The 20,225-nt window shown below is 38.1% G+C and overlaps 1 protein-coding gene across 4 annotated transcripts in view; it reads left to right on the top strand.

Moving 5' to 3' along the window:
• Positions 1-16,209, top strand: part of ELOVL7 (ELOVL fatty acid elongase 7) — a 50,370-nt gene extending 34,161 nt beyond the window's left edge. For 2 of the 4 annotated variants that reach the window (XM_073344003.1, XM_073344004.1), the window contains 6 exons: positions 2,577-2,767; positions 5,840-5,920; positions 6,717-6,773; positions 8,959-9,064; positions 13,944-14,080; positions 15,444-16,206. In XM_073344003.1, the coding sequence (XP_073200104.1) occupies positions 2,577-2,767; positions 5,840-5,920; positions 6,717-6,773; positions 8,959-9,064; positions 13,944-14,080; positions 15,444-15,653 (782 nt within the window). In that variant the 3' untranslated portion in view covers positions 15,654-16,206. Of the gene's footprint in view, positions 1-2,576; positions 2,768-5,839; positions 5,921-6,716; positions 6,774-8,958; positions 9,065-13,943; positions 14,081-15,443 lie in introns of all 4 variants that reach the window. The other 2 variants (XM_073344002.1, XM_073344005.1) reach the window with 2 other exon arrangements.
• Positions 16,210-20,225: the final 4,016 nt, after the last annotated feature.

Here is a 20,225-nt window from a genome sequence, read left to right as displayed (position 1 = left end):
GCAGCCTTATGTAGGATTTTGGGTGGGTTAGTGGAGATTTCTAATTCTCTTTTGAGCAGTAAGGTTTTAAGAGTGTATATGGTTTGTCAGGTTCTGATTGTGTGTACTGAAATTTAAAACTGCTTTGTTAGGAAACAAGACAAATAAAATACTTGAATTAAAACTTGAGCGCTTTAACAAGTGGTTATGTGGGTCCCCGAAGGGATGACCAAGACCGGGTCTCCCTGCTAATGTTGTTGTGTACTGCTTGTGTTAGGGTTTTGTTCTGCTGCCCGTCACTGGAATAGGGGTACACTAAGGAGTTAATTGATCTCCCTCAGGGATCAATTAGTGGGAAGGAGCTGGTGGAGTGGGCGAAAGGGAGTGGCTTGTTGTGAGGGTGTGGTGATCCCCTTACAGTTCTGATTACTTATCTAGTGTTTGTTTCTGTATAGCGCCTAGAGCACTTGACTAATGCTTTGTAAATGTGAACAAATAAATTAGAGAATTGAGCAGTTCTTTTAAAACATTGCAACAGTAAGTTGAAGGTCTGGATTCGTGACTTCACTCCAGTAATATGGCAGCAAGCCACAAAAGCAGCAGAATACTAATTCAAAAGCCATGTTGGTATTTTTCAAAAACCTAACCCCCCCCTCAAAGGTAATTGGTAAAAGCAGGGGTCCAGAACAACTAACCAGGTGACTACGCTTCCCAGTGAGGAAGAAATAGTCAAGACTTCCAGATCTCCATGATGATGTCACTGTCAAAAGCTTGAATGTAGCTCCAACCAATGTCAATTGTTAATGAGGGAAATGGGGCTTGTATGGAGCAACTCTAGACACAGCACTTAACATCCTTGTAAGCTACCTGGGGAGGGAATCACAGCATTTTCTCCATATGGATAATTTTAATGTGAGTTCTCCCTGTATACCGCGCAGACTCAACTCTGGACCTACCAATCCCTGCACAAAACCAGATATTTCTGAGAGAAGGGTGGGGACAACTTTCAGGAATTGTAAGATTTAACAGGCACTATGTTATGGCTCTCCAAGTGGTAGGGAGTAGGTCAAATCATCTGCTTAAAACTTCCAGGTTTAAAGCCATTCTCCAAACTAGTAACCCAAGTATGATTAAACACAAGAAGGGACAAGGTTCTTAAAAATAGGGGCATTTCCCAATTTACAATTTGAAGTTCTTTAAGAATGTTCACATTTTCCCAAAAGAGTTTAATTTCACTCATATGCAGCCTGGATTAGTTGCTTGCAAGACCTCTTCCTCTTTTTGCTTTTGAACTACATAGTCTTGTGACAATACATACTTTCCATGGGGTGGAAATTGAGGTGAGTGGTGGGTGTCAGACCCGATCTAGCACACAAGTCTGAATGGATGTTGGAGGAGAGTGATGATGTGAGACACACTTTTATCAGCATGGAAACCCTGCTTCTAAAGTTTTTTTTGTCAAAACTTGGGCTCCAATTGACAGCATCCAATAACTGGAGTTTTCATCCCAAAGACAACCAGCAAACAACCTTGAAAGTCACTCCATAGCCAGATTAATTGGAAGCCCTGCTGATCCCCACTAACCAAAACCTTTGCTGGGAAGACTGTCGCACCAAGAGAGGGCATCGAAAATGTCTTAGAAGGAACGCTACAAATGTCATATGTGCAGAGGACATAACTCTGTGTGCCAGATGAGTTTAAAGGGTAACTTCAAGTGAAACAAACTCCATAGACCAAGGGCGGGGGGAGGGTGAACTCTGCTTACCATCTATGGATGAATAAATCTGCAGAGTATACCTGTTAATAGATTTCTGTTGGTTTTTATTTTGGCAAGGGAGGAGTATGTGAAGGATGACTCTATCTGGGCAAATAGCTTTAGAATTCCATATGAGTCTGTTGGGCAAGGGTTGCTTAGCCAGCATGGCCAGAATTTTCTTCAAGGTTTGGACTGAGAATTGCCTGACGGTGCATATGAGATTGGAAGTGGGGAATTAGGCAATATCCTTTAATGACTATCTGTACTAATGTGTGGGACAGAACAGTCATTTGTACCTGAGAGGATGATGTGGTGCGCAGTAGAGGTGAGCACGTGTGTAAACTTTAAGTGTAAGATTTTTGTGCCTGGTTAATGGTGCAATTTATAGTATTAGTGTAGCTGAGTATACATTAATGTTTTTCTCTACGTTGCCAATAAAATGTCCTTTTAAATTTGAGTTGAATGTGAAGACTTAAACTGAGAATAAATCACTGCTAGTTGATGAATGGAAAGAAATTGACCTCTGGTCTCCAGAGATTGTGGTCAAGGGCAGCAGCGGCTTTAATTGCTTACCTTGAGTGGTATTCCAAAAAATCTGGCAAGGACCAATGTTGGTTTACGAAGAGGCTAAGAACCCTGGAGGCACTAAATCTTGTTAAAGCAAGTTATAAGAACCTGAAGCTAATAAGTGATTCTAAAACCTGAGCAGTGAAAGCAGAAACAATTTAAGAAAATAATTTAATCAAATTTAACCAGGAATTTAAGAAAAGAATATCCTTGTTAAGTTAATGTAGATGTAAAAAGCATTATGAAATACCTGTAACTTTTCCCCTTCTTCTAGATCCAAGAGTGGAAGGCTTCCTACTCATGTCTTCACCTGTGCCACAGACTATTATCATTGGAGCCTATGTTTATTTTGTCACTTCTTTGGGACCAAAACTCATGGAAAACAGAAAACCTTTTGAACTCAGGCAAATAATGGCATTTTACAATTTTGGTGTAGTAGCCCTTTCAGTGTATATGACTTATGAAGTAAGTATTTTTCTATAAATACTTTTTTTAACTTCAGCTAGCTCAGCTACTATTATGTAGTTTTTTGGATACGGTAATAGCGACATTTAGCATAATAGATTAGAGAGAACCTCTAATTACAGATATAGTTAGACACAAAAAAGAAATTTAACAATGACTGTAAATGAAAGTTGAACACAGTCAAGAGGGTGATTGTATATTTTATATTAGAAAGACCATAACAGAACACTTTAAAACAGTGGTTCTTAAACTTTTGTCCCTGGTGACCCCTTTTACATAGAAAGCCTCTAAGTACGACCCCCCCCCCCACCCCCTTATAAATTAAAAACACTTTTTAATATATTTAACACCAATATAAATGTTGGAGGCAAAGCAGGGTTTGGAGTGGAGGCTGACATCTCACGACCCCCCATGTCATAACCTTGTGACTCCCTGAGGGGTCCCAACCCCCAGTTTGAGAACCCCTGCTTTAAAGTCTGGAAAGTATTTAGATGGTTAGTTTTTGAACTTGTTTGGGTGAGGAAAGTTGAACTAGACTGGCAGGTTGCATGCTTTGTTTATAGTCTCTTACTTTTTTGGCTGCCACATGATAGAATATGTTGACATCTTTCACACTGCAGAGGGAATATTTACGTGCAAGATCCTCTTCAATTAGTTTTTGGTTTTCAGATTGCACAATCACACTTTCCTAATGTTGTAAATGATACTTCTATTTACAAAATTTAGTCTAGGGTCTCAATCCATATAAAACAAGGTTTTTAGAATAATTAATAAAATCTTTCCTAGAAGAGTTCTGGGGTGTTGTTTTTCCCCCCCCCCTCAACTTGTGGCTCAACAAAAAGCCAGGCTTTTTAGGAGAAAAGAACATTTTTATTAGACCGTGATCAAGTGAGATGCATTGGGTTTAATGATCGAGAAAATAAATTATTATATGTACATGGTGTGCACCTACAAATAGTCATTTAGAGTTAACTCTTAAACTGGCATTTCTTTAGGTGTCTAAAGAGACTAAATTGGGACACTGTTGCAATAAACAGTGTGGATACTCAGCAATACTACAAGCAGCTGCCTGATAGTTTTCTACAACTGGCCAGCTGAAACAACACTATTGTGGTAGCTATTTTCATCTTTGGCATACTGGTTAGGGAATTGTTCAGATACTGCTGCCAAATTGGCTGTACTTCAGTTGACCCAGTTCCCATAACCTTCATAATGGATAAGACTGAGCTTTTGCTTTTAAAAACAGTGCTCCAAGATCTTTACATTTGTTGTTTAAAAAGAAACTGATGCATTGGCTAATAATTGTTGTGCAAATACCGTAAATGCAAAGAAGGATGAAAAGCATGCTTTCCTTTTGCACTTCCTGCTTCTACAGATCTTGTTAGTATTGTGCTTTTTTAGGAGTATTTAAAAAAATAAACACTTGCCTCTTTCACTTTTGACGCTAACATATTTGATTTGCCGATCATTAAGCCTTTATTTAAAATGCTGCAAAAGAATGCACAGATACTGTATACCAGATTGAATTAATTCTTTTCCTCATTGGATATAAGCCATTTTGTGGGTGTGTTGGGATTATGTTCACTTACAATGTTTGAAATCCTGTTGGTTTCGGTGTCTGATTCTGTTAAATGGATAATCTTTTAATTGTCTTATTCAAGTGATGTTTGATTGAAACTACAACTCTTCACCTACCAGGAAAACTTGGTTTCCTATTAATCATGCATGGATAATTATGATTAATTAACGAATACTCATTCAACACAAGTGGAGTTTTTATAGTATTGGCTGGGATTTGGGGTGGGAGAGGAAGAGAGAAGACGCAAAGAAATATAATATTTACAGTGCTACTCTTGGCTGAGTTTTAATATAGTAATAGAAGGAGTATTAGATGTGACGCCTCTTACAATCCATTGATACTGTACATCTGCATGTGATCTGAAGACAGCTCCCCATTTCTTCTGACAGTTATAGTCTAACTTGCATCACAGAGTAAATATTTTTGACAAGAAATGGAGATACTTATGGTACCAAATAAAAGAAGTCCAGTGCTGATTCTTCTCTAGCCTCAAGCCCCTTCTGTGGGCTACAGACAATCAAACTCATTAAAACAGTTGCTGAAACAGAGGTTGTATGTGTATACACTAAAGTTCAGCTGGATGTTGTAAATGGAGGTGGGGAAAACCCATGGCAAAACATTATTTACTTTGGTTAAAACTTTTTTTGGATTGTCTTTTATGGTCTTTTTGTCCCCCTTTATGGACTTGTTGCAAATAGATCTAAGAAACTATGTGCAGTTCAACCTGGCATGTGAATTGGCCAAAATCATTAAGTGCATAGGGGACCTCTGGCAAACATAAAAATTGCAGTTCTAATTCTATGTGGACATAGTAACTTCTAATGAGCCCAAAACACTTTGGATTTTAATTCTTATTGTTAGGATTTCCTCATCATGGTGTGATATTATTTTATTACACTTTTGGTCAGTCACAAATACATGGTGAACGGGCTAAATTGTAATACAAAGACTTAATTAGCTGAATTCCCTGGTCCTGCATATACTGTGTTTCCATTTGTAGAAAATCTATGAAGAATTGAGTTACTTAACTTCTAAATAATAAAAGTGTGGTTCTGTGTTAGTACTTGACCCTTTTTTTTAAAAGTGTCTTATGTATTGAAATGCCTGGATTCAATACCAATACTCACTTTTTTGGGATAGTTTTTGTTTCAATCACCTGCTTCCCATAGTGGGAAGAGACACTGATCTAAAGTCTGTTCAGGGGAGCAACTATTTCTTCTCTTGTGGCACTGAGGGTTAGGTACCCTGAAGTGAGTATAGTTGGGTTTCTCATCCATATTGTCAAGTTATGAGATTCAAATCTCTCTACAGTGCTACAGCAACAGAGTTTTTTATAGTGTTGCCATCCCACATTGAAGTAGATAATAGCTGACAAGCTGACTGAATTCACAGGCTTTTTTTAATCATTACATGATTATTAAGGTCAACTGAAATTAATGAATTTTCTCAAGTGATCAACTAAATCTCTCCTCTCCCCCTTCTCCTTGTTACAGTTTCTTATGTCTGGTTGGGCCACAGGTTATTCGTTCCGATGTGACCTTGTTGACTACTCCAGGTCACCTACAGCTCTGAGAGTAAGTAACCAAATGAAGCTAATTGTTATGCTACATTAACTTTATATTTTTGAAATGCTTTTAATGAAAATGCCTTGATGCGTAATGAAGAGTATGTAAGTGACTATAAAGGGTGATGAAAGGGATGTTGGAGGCAACCTGTGCTAGCAAGGTGGTTTGATTTTAAATCAGTGACTTAAATCACCAAGTGGAAGCCTTGATTTAAATCTTCAATATTAATCAACTTTTCTATTTGTTCTTCAGTTGTTTTCTAAAGGTACATTTTCATTGCTTCATGTAACCCTTAAAACCATGTTGATTTACAACTAAATAGAACCTTTATGCTGATTTGATATATCTCTTTCTACCTAGGAGTTCATAAGTTTGTAAACAAAACAAGCCCTTTATACATTACATGATGTATTGTGCCATATTTATAAAGCTTGACCTCAAAATCAAATGTTTTTCCCCAGATTGTTTCTTTTTATGGAAAAGCAGCTTTTAACTCAAAGGTTTTGATAGAGACTCATGGATTCAGCATATTTATTTTTTTTATTCAAATATTTTAAGAAGTTATATGAAGTGTTGACTTGACATATCTTGTGTGACATTCAGATTTCATTAAAATGGTTTATTTTAAAAAAAAAAATTTTATTTATCCAGTGTGTTTGCTTATTCAGTTCAACATTTTAAAGTTCCCTGATGCTGAAAAGGCATTTGTTTTGCTTCCTTGTTTTTAAAGAAAACCAACAAAAATTAGACTGATGTTCTAATGACTTCATTAGACTTGACCCTGTGTATTTTTTGGATTTCTTAGATGGTTCGGACTTGTTGGCTGTACTACTTCTCCAAATTCATTGAATTATTAGACACTGTAAGTATGTAGTGACTCAACCTGGTAAAAATACTGTGATCTCCATAGAGAAAAAAGGACACTGGTGTTTATAGCAGTTGGATCACACAGTAGTTTTACTCTGTTTGTTTGCTTACTAATCAGACCTCATATATTCAATCAACAAAATCCGTTAGTAATGGAGAACAGTGAGAGCGGAGAATGTTTCAGGCATTTCTGTACCACAAACTTTTAAGCATATCTCCCCATTAGTTACAAGGGGAAGTCTCTAAAAATGATAGCATGGTATGTCTCTTTTAAACTGTCCTGGGAAATACTCTGTTAGGGTAGGTGGGCTGGAAACAAGTGCTGGTTATACTTCAAGTCTTCCTCCACTTCCTCCCCAACAACTTTCCATCCTGTTTCTCAAACGTTGGCAGTTAGGGGTATGGCAGAGCCGACAGTAGCCACCTGCCTCAATTTAAAGTACCCATCCTGGCAGTCATGAGTAATAACACAATGTTAGCCTGACCACTCTGGACTGTTTCTAAGGCCCAACTAACTAGATCTCCGATCTCCTGTTGGAGGGACCAGGAATGCTGGAAAAGGAAGTTGAGTGACCTTCCTGTCATCTCTACTATCTACTGACTGGTGATCTTGAATTAGTCCTGGACCTGAAAAGTTATTTTCTTCTTCTGAATCTTTCTAGTTTTATACTTGCCCTTGTGCCTTCTCATTATTTAGGTACCTATATCTCAGCTTCTTTTTAGTTTGATTGTGGAAGTTTAATTGTTTGGAACTTTGGCAACATTCTAACATGTTACTATTGTGCTGCTTAATTTACTGTTTCTAGCCATATGAAAACAGTTTTGTATGTATGTTTTCTCTGTCACATCTGACCACTCTATTCCCCTCTTTCTGGGTGCCATCTTCTATCTGCTCTTGCCATCTGACTCTGCTCTTCTCATTCCCACATTTATTCCCATCTATTGGATTCTGCTTTTAGAATGTTTTTGCCCTTTTCTCCCTTAACAGTTTTCCTCAGCAGATTGATGGACATTTACTATGGCAGCACTATGTCCATAGAGAATATCCACGTTCAACCCTCTCAATACTATCCCACCTTCCTCTTCACATCTTTGGGCAGTTATTGTCTCTGTAGTGCTTTTAACATGTCAAGCGCTAGATAGTCTTTCTTTAGTTACATGATGGTTCTGATTTAATCTTTTCTGCCTTCTGTGTACCTCTTCTGTGCCTTAAATTCAGATCTTTAAATCATCCTGTCTTTTCAGTTGCCTCCGATACTCTTCTCAACCTGTTATACTCAAACTTCAAGAGGTCTAAAATACTCTGGCTGGACAGTTCGGTCCTGGAATTAGGGCCGTCTTTCCTGCATCCTCCATCACTTGCACTGGCTTCATAGCCATCCCTGAATGTATTAAGTGCCTTTTTTGGCTTTCAGGACTCTATATGGATTTATTTCATTCAACCCTCTGAGTTCAGATCCACCTCTTCATCCTGCACACTCTCATTCCTAGGTCTTGGCCTCTTAAGTTCCTTCCCAGTAATTAGCCACCATAAAACGGATGTCACTTTGATTTAGATTGCTGCATCTGGAATTGACTTCCTTGCTAAATATGTTGAAAGCCACACTTCTTTTGCTTACAGTTCTTTCTAAACCTTGCCTACATGCTTCACATCAATTCCATTTTGAACTTAATGTTTCTCATTCATAGATCTCAAGGACTTTAAAAAGGTGAATACCATTATAACCCTAATACAGATCAGAAATTGAAGCATGGTGGGGGTACCCGGGCCTGATTTTCAGACCCTCTCTACAGTGATGAAACAGTGAACCAGTATGAATATTTTTTGGAAATATCTTGTATAGACAGTTTTGTAATAGTGTGGATGAAGAGTCCTAGGAGAGGTGGTTGTGGTCTAGTGGCTTGAGCATAGAGCTAGGAGTTGAGACATCTGAACTGATGATTAATCAGAAATGCTGGTCTTCTGCAGCTTGCATTATTTGTAGCAGAATTTTAGATTATTCAGTGCCTTTGAAAATTAGCCCCTCAATCTGTCACTCAATTTCCACATACATAAAATGAGCATAAGTGCAAAGAATTTTAATGTACTGTATTGAGCAACCTATGTTTGTGCATACAACTAACTGCAAACTACTTTCACATGTGACTTTTCTAATCTCTTATTCTTAAAACTATTTCAGATCTTTTTTGTTTTGCGAAAGAAAGAGGGCCAGATTACATTCCTGCATGTCTTGCATCACTCAATCATGCCGTGGACCTGGTGGTTTGGAGTCAAATTTGCTGCAGGTAGTCGAGAGCTGAAATGATACTTTACGTGTAGTAGTAAAACCTCCATACTCTAAATGAAAAACATGTTCAAATGGACACCATCAATTAAAAAAAAATTACTTTGTCATAATTTGTATCTACTAGAGTTACAAGCAATGCCCAAAGATTACTGTACCTGAACTAGATTATAAGGGAGGGGGAAATCTTCCAGTTGGCTCATTTGAAAATACTTTGTATACAGTCATTTTCCCCTGTTGCTGGGGGTGGAGGTGGGGGGCAGCTAGGGGCAGAGGGGACGGCATACCAATGGCGGGAGGTTGTGGTTTGTAAAACCCAGCAGGGGAATTATGGGGCAGGTACATTTATTGAAACTACTTCAAAAAATAGAAAAGGAGTACTTGTAGCACCTTAGAGACTAACCAATTTATTTGAGCATGAGCTTTCGTGAGCTACAGCTCACTTCACCGGATGCACACCGTGGAAACCGCAGCAGACTTTATATACACAGAGAATATGAAACAATACCTCCTCCCACCCCACTGTCCTGCTGGTAATAGCTTATCTAAAGTTATAGATAAAGCTGGTAATAGCTTATCTAAACTTGATGATCACTTTAGATAAGCTTCAGAGTAGCAGCCGTGTTAGTCTGTATTCGCAAAAAGAAAAGGAGGACTTGTGGCACCTTAGAGACTAACCAATTTATTAGAGCATAAGCTTTCGTGAGCTACAATTACCAGCAGGACAGTGGGGTGGGAGGAGGTATTGTTTCATATTCTCTGTGTATATAAAGTCTGCTGCGGTTTCCACGGTGTGCATCCGATGAAGTGAGCTGTAGCACACGAAAGCTCATGCTCAAATAAATTGGTTAGTCTCTAAGGTGCCACAAGTACTCCTTTTCTTTTTGCGAATACAGACTAACACGGCTGTTACTCTGAAACCTGTCAAAAAATAGAGTAGATTTCACGTTGACATTGTCCCTTGGAACACACAGATCTAATCAGAGGGTAAAGTTGTTTTTTCATCATTGTTTCTCTCTATAACCTTAATTTTATTTAGAAATTATTTTAGTTTTTGTTGCAACTATTTCTGACTGCCCTTTGGGAGCAGAAATGTAGCCAGAGGTAATGCTGTAACTTTTCCAGAGCTAGTTAGATATAGTGATATCTGTCTGTGAAGGGCCAGCAACGTAAAAGATTTGAAAATTCGGGCCAGATAGCATCCAAATGTTTGGGAACTGGGGAAAACCTTCTGCTGTTTTTCCCTCATCTTGGTCTTTATACTCTCTTGTTACCTTAGCCTTACAAATCCCTCCACTCTCCTCAATAATCTCTCCACAGAGCAGAAATGACAAAAATCCAGAGAGATCCTTGCATAAGAAGCTCGTAGAATGCGTGGCCTTTCTAACCTGGGGCTTTACAGTGTAATGGACTGAAGGCTGCATCTTGAGCTAGGAGTATGAGTCCCCAGCTTGCATACATATACCTGCAGTAGCTTGATGAGCGCTAGTGCACATATAAATAGTAACCTTACTGCAGCCAGACAGGCAGTGTCGGGCATGGCTTGCCATGAAGAGTATAAGCATTCCTGAAAAGAGTGGGTACATACTAGCTAAACTGTGTTGTTGCTGCCCATCGTACCACAGTGACGCTACTATTTATACTCGTGCTAGCTCTCCTCAAGCTACTGTGAATGTGTACGTGAGCTGGTGAATCATACCCCTTGCTGGTATTGTAGACATAGCCTAAAAAGAGCATATAGCTTGAAACCTGCAGAGAGAATGGAAACCTGGTGGAACCCCTGGTGCTGGATTGTATTCCTAGTGGTGGTGTGTCTGGAAGAGGTTACTAGTTGAAAAATCAGTGGGGACAACAGCAGTACTTGTCTGGACATAGTTTCCTTTTCTGTAACATTTCACCCATTTTCCTTGGCATTGTTTTTTCCCCCACAGCTTTTGATGCTTAATTGAAGGATTGAACCTTTGCCTACCTGATCCCTCCTGTGTATATTAGTTGCATGCATACAAAAATATGTTCTGAAAGAGGTACAAAAGCTTTGCATGGATTCCATGAAAAGTTGTCTAATGTGCAGTTAGCTAATGAAGGAGACTGCTACATTTTCACTGTATTTTGAGTCCAATTTCTAATATATAGAATATCAGGGTTGGAAGGGACCTCAGGAGGTCATCTAGTCCAACCCCCTGCTCAAAGCAGGACCAATCCGCAACTAAATCATCCCAGCCAGGGCTTTGTCAAGCCTGACCTTAAAAACTTCTAAGGAAGGAGATTCCACCACCTCCCTAGGTAATGCGTTCCAGTGTTTCACCACCCTCCTAGTGAAAAAGTTTTTCCTAATATCCAACCTAAACCTCCCCCAACTGCAACTTGAGACCATTACTCCTCGTTCTGTCATCTGCTACCACTGAGAACAGTCTAGAGCCATCCTCTTTGAAACCCCCTATAAAGAAACTCTCATGTTTTGAACTGCATCCTTTTCCCCACATCAGTGGTACGGTAGTACTAAAATTGGAATTATCTTCCTCTGCTTACAAATCAGACCATTTTAGATCTGTTAATATAAAACACATTAATCTGGTATTCCTAGCACTTAACAGTCGTCACCTCCCCCCCCCCACCACCACCACCAAAAAAAAAAAATTACATTACCCATACTGTTAATTTCCTGCTCTTTAGTTGGGCTTCAGAACCATGTACCAGCTGTGCACTTGTTCCATGACAAGGCATCTCAGACTTAAATCTCCTCTGTAGTAATCTGGCAAATGCTTTCCACAAAGTGAGAGAACCATTTTGGCTTGAGTCAGTAATATTCCCTCATGTAATCTTAGTGTATTGTGTTTCTTTCTCAAAGCTTTATTGCCTGTCTTTAAACTAATCTTTCCAAATGTTCTCTTTGATGCCGTAAAATAATTTCCAAGAATTTCAGTACAACTGATGTTTATCTCTTATTTCATTTCCTAGTTGTTTCTTTCCTTTAAATAATGGCATTATGTTGTCTACTGCCCAGCCTTCTGAACTTGTTCTTACTCCAAATCATCCAAATGAGTGTTTGAAGAGATGGGGATCTTCTCCTTCTTAGGACTTGACGTCGAGAATTGCAAACCATTTTTGTGCAGTGACTTTCTTGTGTAACAGTATTTTTGTAATGTCTAGGTAGCTTTTTTTTCTAATGTTATTCATTTTGAGGCTTCTTCCATGACTTTTCACTATGCAACCTAAAAAAGTAAATGCATTAGTCTCAGAAAAGCAGTCAAATTGTTTGGGAATATGTGACCTAGAAACACAACATTTCAGAGAGAATTTGCAATTGAAACTGATGATGGTCATTTGTGGAGGGGGAAAGCTCCACTAACTGCTCTAATCAGTAATAAAAGAAACATTTAGATTTTAAAAGTAGGGCTAGTTGAAACTGGTTTGGATATCTAATTGGGCTTTCAACCAAATTTATTTTTTTGCTAAGTTTTTTCATGGACTTCTCACCTGGAAATGTAGAATGTTTTGTATTTGAATTTCCACCAAATAATCAAAATGCTTTTCTCTCTGTCTCTCTCTCTAAACCATTTTTTGACCAGCTATATTTAAAACTCAGTTCACTTCTTAAATATTACTACTATGGCTAAGATAATTTAACCCTATTGGAAACTGAGCAGGAGAGAGGGTTCTGGAGAAGGAAATATCTGCATGGATCCCCTCAATGACAACAAGTTCCTTTATTATCATTCTGTTTAATGGGTTTGGTCCCAAACTTGAGGGTTGCATGGGCAGCTAAGGTCACATACACATTGAGGTCCCACACCTCTGCCCCTTGGGTCTTCCCTGGTCCTGGGAACATGGATGCTCTGGAGCTGTCCCCAGCTTTTTTTAAAATAAAACCCTTCAAAAACGGACTTCAACAAGAAACTGCAGAACTAGAATGAATTTGCAAACTGGACACCATCAAATTAGGCATGAATAAAGTCTGGGAATAGCTGGGTCACTACAAAAAATAATTTTCTCTCTGATACTCACACCTTCTTGTCAACTGTTTGGGAATGGGCCACATCCATATGATTGAATTGGCCTCGTTAGCACTACAAAAAGTAATGTTCCCCTTCTTGTCAACTGTTGGGAATGGGCCACATTCACTCTAATTGAATTGGCCTCGTTAGCACTGACCCGACCCCCTCTTGGTAAGACAATTCCCATCTTTTCATGTGCTGTACATTTATACCTGCTTACTGTATTTTCCACTCCATGCATCTGATGAAGTGGGTTACAGCCCATGAAAGCTTATGTCCTAATAAATTTGTTAGTCTCTAAGGTGCCACAAGGACTCCTTGTTGTCCCCAGAGAGTGACCAAAAGAATAGAGAGTAGAGCCTTGAGCTGTAGTACTTTTACTAGGAACCTCTAAGGGCTAGAGGATTGCTACATGGTTGCAGCCCCTGGACTCATGAAAAGCCGATCATGGGATCTAGAAAAGAGGTAGAGCAGGAGGGGTGATGCTGCAGAGGTGTTTGAGTCCCCTTCATGTAACACACTAACAAAAAACTTACTTGCATTCAGTTACACTAATTAGACTTTTATTACAGCTTTGGAAAATTGATTTTAAAACATTGCAGCATTTTACTAGGGTATTGGCTAAAATATTTACATAAGCATTTGCTGAGAAAAGAGGGAACTGCTGAAATCCTTCAGAGTTGGTGACTACAGAGCTTAACTTGAATCTTTGTATTTTATGTGCTAGTGAAAGTTGGAGACCCCTCCAAATAGAGCCTCATGCTTTTATCTAGTTTTCTACTTAACTAACGCAAGGCAAAAACCTTGTTTGATAGCTAGATACAGGGTTGGGGTTTTTTAGGATCACTGGTGTAACAATCTTGGACTATTTTTATTATTCTACAGGTGGGTTAGGAACATTCCATGCTCTGTTAAACTGTGTTGTGCACGTCATCATGTACAGCTACTATGGACTCTGTTCACTGGGACCAGCCTATTATAAATACCTGTGGTGGAAAAAACACATGACAACTATACAGCTTGTGAGTATTGTGTCTGAGCCAGACTTTTTGCAGTTAGTCAAGCTGTATGTGAGTGAGTTTTTAATGTCACTTCTATGAACATGGTTAAGAATTATTTTTACAATGGCACAGAAGAGTTTTACCTCAACTGAGCTCAGCAGAAATCATGAGACCAGTCAACTGTGTAAATAAAATCTGTTGACCTGTTTTCCAGAGGTTCTGAGAACCCACAGTTCTCTCTGAAGTCAGTAGGAGTTGTAGGTACTCAGTGTATTTAATTGCTTTGTACTCTAAGTGTATTGATAAAGAACTATTTGTCCATTTAAGAACTGTTGGAGTATGGACTTACACTAGGAACAAAGTGTTTTTTTAAAAAGAAATTTGCAAAACAGTATTAAATAGAGTAACAGTTTAAATTTAAAAACAAAAGATTACAAGGACTATTTCTTAGGATTTATCTTACTTTAAAGTAAGGTAAACATTTGGGTCTACAGAAGTTGATGATATCTCTTTTAATTTGGATTTGGCCTTATGAAGAAATAACTGAATTATCTCAAGCATTTTTATCATAGCTATTGTAATTGTGCATTATGATTTTCATATGAAAATCTTTTTCTTAAAAAACCCTTCTAGATTCTGTGCCTCAATATTATTTGGCCCTGAGTTCTCCAAATAAATCAGCGTGTGGAAAGGGGAAAGCAAGTAAACATTTTTTTTTAACCATTATTAACTTGGTTACCTTTTAAATTTCTTTTGGCTGCCATTTTGCTCTTGCACTGAACAAGAGTACCCCACTGATCTTCTGTTCCATTTTATATACTTTAGACGTTACCATTTTTGTTTCTTCTCTAAACTGAACAGATGTAATCCCTAACTATTAAAATCTTGTATAGGAAGAGAAGTTTGTTTATGCCTCTGCTCAATGGCCTAATACTTTTAGTTTACCACATTATCATGCAAGTAGTCAGTGGGACTAGTCAACTTAAGGGGTGGCAGAATCAATCCCTCTGAGAATATGCCACCTTGTAAATAGCTCCAGCCAGGCCTTTCCCTCTGTGTTTTTTATCAAGAGAATGACTATTAGGGAGAGTTCCTTCCCTGGTCTCCCTGATATGGATCTCCTCCCCTATCCTTGCACCATGATAATGTTTATAACTTAAACAAAAACAAAAAGTTACTTCATCAAAAAAAACACCTCTCCCTGGCCAAGTAGGAGAGTGGAGTTTTGCAGGACTACACAAATTCTATTTCTCACCAACCTTCTCTTTTTGTGTGTGTGCACATTATGCTGATAACTATTTAAACTTCTCTCAAGTATATCTTTTTACATTTTTAAACCTGTAATGCATAACTGAGCATATTTTTCCTTGTCTGTTTCCTCCAGGTTCAGTTTCTTATGGTTACAGTTCACATAGGACAAATCTACTTTATGGATGATTGTCCATACCAGTATCCAGTTTTCATATTCATTATTTGGCTCTATGGCTCTGTGTTTTTAATCCTGTTTCTCCACTTCTGGTATCATGCTTACACAAGGGGCCAGAGACCACCAAAGACTATGAAAAACGGAATCAGCAAAAGCAAAGATCACTGAAGCAATGCCTCATCTATATGAATGTGTACATCTCAGATTAGTAACTTGTACTACTTGACAATCAAGATATTTAGATGCACACTACAATGTGTACATTTTATATGTTTTTCCAAAACAAAGAGCTTGTATTTTTACAATAAGTTATTTGGGTTTCTGATGTTGCAGAGGGGTGCGGGAGGGGTAATTTTCTGGTTAAAGATTTGCAGGTTTTCAGCAACTTGCTGCACATATCTAAAGAAATTTTTCTCCTTGTGCCTAGAAGAAATGAATATTTAATTGCATTCTTACAGGTGAGATGCATATAAATAAAAAGATCTTCGTTAAGAAAATGTTATGATAAGTACAGAATACTTTGAGCACTAAGAAAGGGTATAAAGAGCATTCATTTTAATATCATAAGATGTTGAAACTATATTTTAATTTTATTAAAATAATGAAAAATCATTGTTACATGCATAACTTACAGAGACTAAAACACATTGTTAATATAGTTAATACCTGTAAACATTCATATTTTTGTACAAACTGTACCATATTAAAGAATGTAAGTTAAATAAAACCTTGGCAGATTAGAATGTGTTTTTTAAAAAAGATGGATTTTTGGATTATAATCTGTTTTTTACTAAAATGATTTAAATTAATGAACTTTTAAAAATGTTTGCTGTTAGTTAATTGAACATTATAATCATAAAAACTGTCTCTTGATTTAACATCCCAGTCAAAAAAATAGTGATTGATTCATTGAAGTAGAATAATATTCAAAATTGTCTGTGGATGTATTTTGATATCAGCAAATAGGAATGTTTTTACTGGGAAAAACACCATGCAATTCAACAACCAAAACCTTACTACATTTTTAGAACAGGTTTGTGTAAAATACAAATGGCAGTTTCATTACTTTATTTTGCTGTATTCTTTCTCCTTTCCACTGCCTGTGGAAATGAATGGTGCCTAATGAGAAATTGTTTTGTATAATTCATGGTTAAGTTTCTCTGTTAATAGCACTAGTGCCTTGTTTTTGCCCTGTGGTACTAAATGAACTGTCTAAAGAGATTAGAAACTACACAGTTTTATGGAGAGGGAGAAAGGACAGGTGATTGTGTAGTATAGTTAACTCTGAACTATGCAGAATGAACTGATAGGGTATCTCCAGGGACTGGTCAGGGAGACATGTCAGCTGGCTTAGTAGCAATTTATAGGACCTAGAGCTATATGCAGATAGTATCTCTCTACTTCCGTGAGATGGTCAAGGAATGACTGTATTATGCAGAACTAAACTAGGAGCTATATTCTGCCTTGAGATGCACACCATACAGCATTGATTCATTGATTTGTTTTCGTGACAACTCCCGCAAGTGGTGGGTTGAAATCTATCTTGTACTCTGCTCTGATCTGCTGGAGTTGTGATGTTCTCTAACATGTCTTCTGACCCACCTGTTTGTATTAGTGTTTGAAGAACTCCAAAAAGGCATGTTTTGTTGTTATATGGACATGATTACCACAATAGTGTTGCAAGTGACTTCTTATAAAATAACATATCTGAGTCTTCCTTATTGAACGAATAAACAGAGATTTGCTTCTTGTCTTTCTGCCTTGTATCCCTACAATGTTAAAGTGGCATGTGGGGACTTAGTTGCTAATTGAGGACTATTAGACATACATTTCTAATACTGTTTTCTTGTAACAAAATAGATCACAATGCTGCAGTGCTTAGTTTGAATTTCTTCACTAATTTTATGTTCATCTGTGTAAAAGACCTAATACCCCAATAAGCTGTTTTTTAATAACATGATGAAAAAACTCCATCAGTTGTTTTGAAATACTGTAATAAGATATTAAAGAACTAAGATTTAAACCTATCTTCCAGCATATAGTTATTAATCTTTTAAATTAGTGTTTTATAACTCATATTTCCAAACTTGCTGGGTGAGTGAAGTTTTGATTTACTGTTTTGGTGGATTTTTTTTTTTTTTAAGCCCTTCATCTTGCACAAACTAGATGAATTGGCAAACAAATCTTGGGGAAGACCAAGATACACATTTGTGTTAGCACTGCCCATCTTTCTATGAGAGTAATGTATGTACAGCCACTATTTACATGGAATACCAAGTTTCCAAAAATTACTCCTCATGCCTGTTAATTCCTAGAAAAAATTTTCAGGCGCTGGTGGAGGTGGGGAAAGGGAACTAAAGCTACATTTTCCTTCTGTGTATGTGTGGTAAGGAGAGGTTGCTACTGCTTAGCTTTCTTACAGTAAAAGCCTTGCTTGGTAGCTAGACACCTGAAGAGCAAATATTCTCTACTTCAATAATTTCTTATCCACATACTGGATTATTTTTCCATATCTTATGTGGCCAGACTTTGTAGCCAGCCTCTTTGCCCCAGGAAGTCCTATTTAACCAGCAAACAAAAGAATAGGTAGACAATAAGAAAAGAATGTTGCTGACCTATTTCTGGAAGGTGAGTAGTGATGCATAAAATAATCCTATCTCCTTCATGGTGTACACACTTGGCTCACCCCTAAGCAAGAGCAGAGGCAACTTCAGTTTCACAAGTCCTTTGGCCTACTTCTCTCCACCTCAAAGTTGTTGAAAGTAAACATCTGAGTTGGTAACAGTTGAAGGGGAACTCATCCTTTCAGAGGGGTGGTCCTGACTCATCCTATAGGTTTGTATGTATGTGCAGTATGTTGTAATAGTTTGTTATTAAATCAAATTATTCTCAAATTCACTACAGTGCACAAAACCCTTTTGGTCACTCAAAACTATAGAGCCTGATGTAGCATTTTTAGTGACTCTCCTCTTTAATAACTAGACAGGCTTCTCCCTAAGTCCAATACATTTTTGTATAAAATGAATCAGTTTGTCTCTGTGCCCAAACCATGCTTGGAAAAACTCAGACCCACTCTCTATTATGTTTTAGGTCAGAATAAGTGGGTAGAGAAAATGGAACAATCAGTATGAATGGGTGTCTATTGTTACTGAGGGAAATTTGGTTTGAGTCTTGTTTCAAAGGTTTAGCTGAGGTATTAGAGCCCTCTGCTGGATGAAACTCTAACTTTAGGAGTTTCCTGAAAACCTAGTGCTCGCACTGTCTGTACTACATAGTGTACATGACATCTTCACTTTATAAAATAGTGGCTAAAATCCATTCCCAAAGCAGGATTAATGTCTTATTGGGAAAGGCGCTTTCTAGACATATATGAAGACCAAGCTCTTGTGCTGAAGAGTTTGCAAACTTGTCTAGATAACGTCCAAATAGGGAAGTGAGAGAAAGAACAAGTAAAACAATACTGTTCATTAGTGAAGCTAAGCAAGGCGTGTTTTAGGGTTTATTGGCCTCCTGGAAGAAAGGTGGTACTGAGAGCAATTTAGAAGAGAGGGTGAAGGCATAGAGGGCAGTAGATTAGGCCTAGTTTAAATATGACTCTTTCAATCGGGAGAAAATCTTTGAGGGGAGTTTGAGTGGCTGGTAAGGGGAGATTATTTTGGACAGCTCTGGGGTAGAAAGGTGGATGTCTTGGAGGCCAGAACTGGCTACCTGTAATAGGAGTGTTAGGAAAAAGTGACCAAGAAAAATATTTGATTGAAAAGATGGGCAGGGGAGAAATCAGCAAGCATTTGTAGATGCTATGTTATCCTTAAACAATCAGTTTCCCATTGCCAAGATTATCAGATGTAGCAAACTTTTCACAAGACTGAAAATTCTCTAAAATAGAATGCAGCACTGGTAGCTCATAAGTGGCTCTAGGTTGTGTGCGCACCCATGAATTTTCTTAGAGTAACAGCAGAGAACTTTAATGTAGTTTTAGTATCATTAAGAAAAAAGTTACTACTCTTCTGGCTACGAAAACAAACAAAAAGCCCCCTCAGGCACTAGTCTATAAGTCATTCCCTTGTGAGAGCCAAATTCAATATTAAATGTTGGTCCATAAACCATGCCTACAATACTAGAGCCATATACTACCCTTTCTTCACAGACATATACTACTCTTACCAATGAGGTTTGGACATGTACTATTTGAAAGTACAAATATTGTAACTAAAATGTCAGTAAAATTTCCTGTTGGTCAGCATTACTGAGTGAGGAAAAATGGTATTAACCACCTTTAGGAGCACTGCTGTATAAATATTTAAATAGTCATTGGGTCAGAAAGAGAGGGACTGAGAATAACTCTACAGCCTGACAGATCACCCCTGACAGGAGGTGAGACAGGCCAGGTCCAGTTCCCCCTACTCCAGTGACTCTGTTTAGTTATACACATTGGAACAGCTTCAGCAGGAGATGCTGTAGGAGCTGTGCGTCAGAAGAGCCTGTAGTTCAGTGATTAGAGCACTCAACTGAGATGTGTGGGAGACCTGTGTTCAAACCCATTTTCCCCAGCAGCAGAAAGGGGGGGACATTGAACCTGGGTCTCCTACAATCCAGCCGAGTGCTCTGACCACTGGGCTAAAAGTTATAACAGAGGTGATAGCAGCACCTCCACCACCTCTGGCAGCCAGCTTGCGATTGAGATCCAGGCCTGAAAGTAACTTCTGAGCACACCTACGGGATTGGGTCTCACAAGTGAGC

Source organism: Lepidochelys kempii, chromosome 5, assembly GCF_965140265.1.
Source record: "Lepidochelys kempii isolate rLepKem1 chromosome 5, rLepKem1.hap2, whole genome shotgun sequence".
In the NCBI taxonomy this organism is placed as follows: Eukaryota; Metazoa; Chordata; order Testudines; family Cheloniidae; genus Lepidochelys; species Lepidochelys kempii.
The sequence above is the reverse complement of the archived record's forward strand: the minus strand, read 5'-3'. Positions and strand labels throughout refer to the sequence as shown.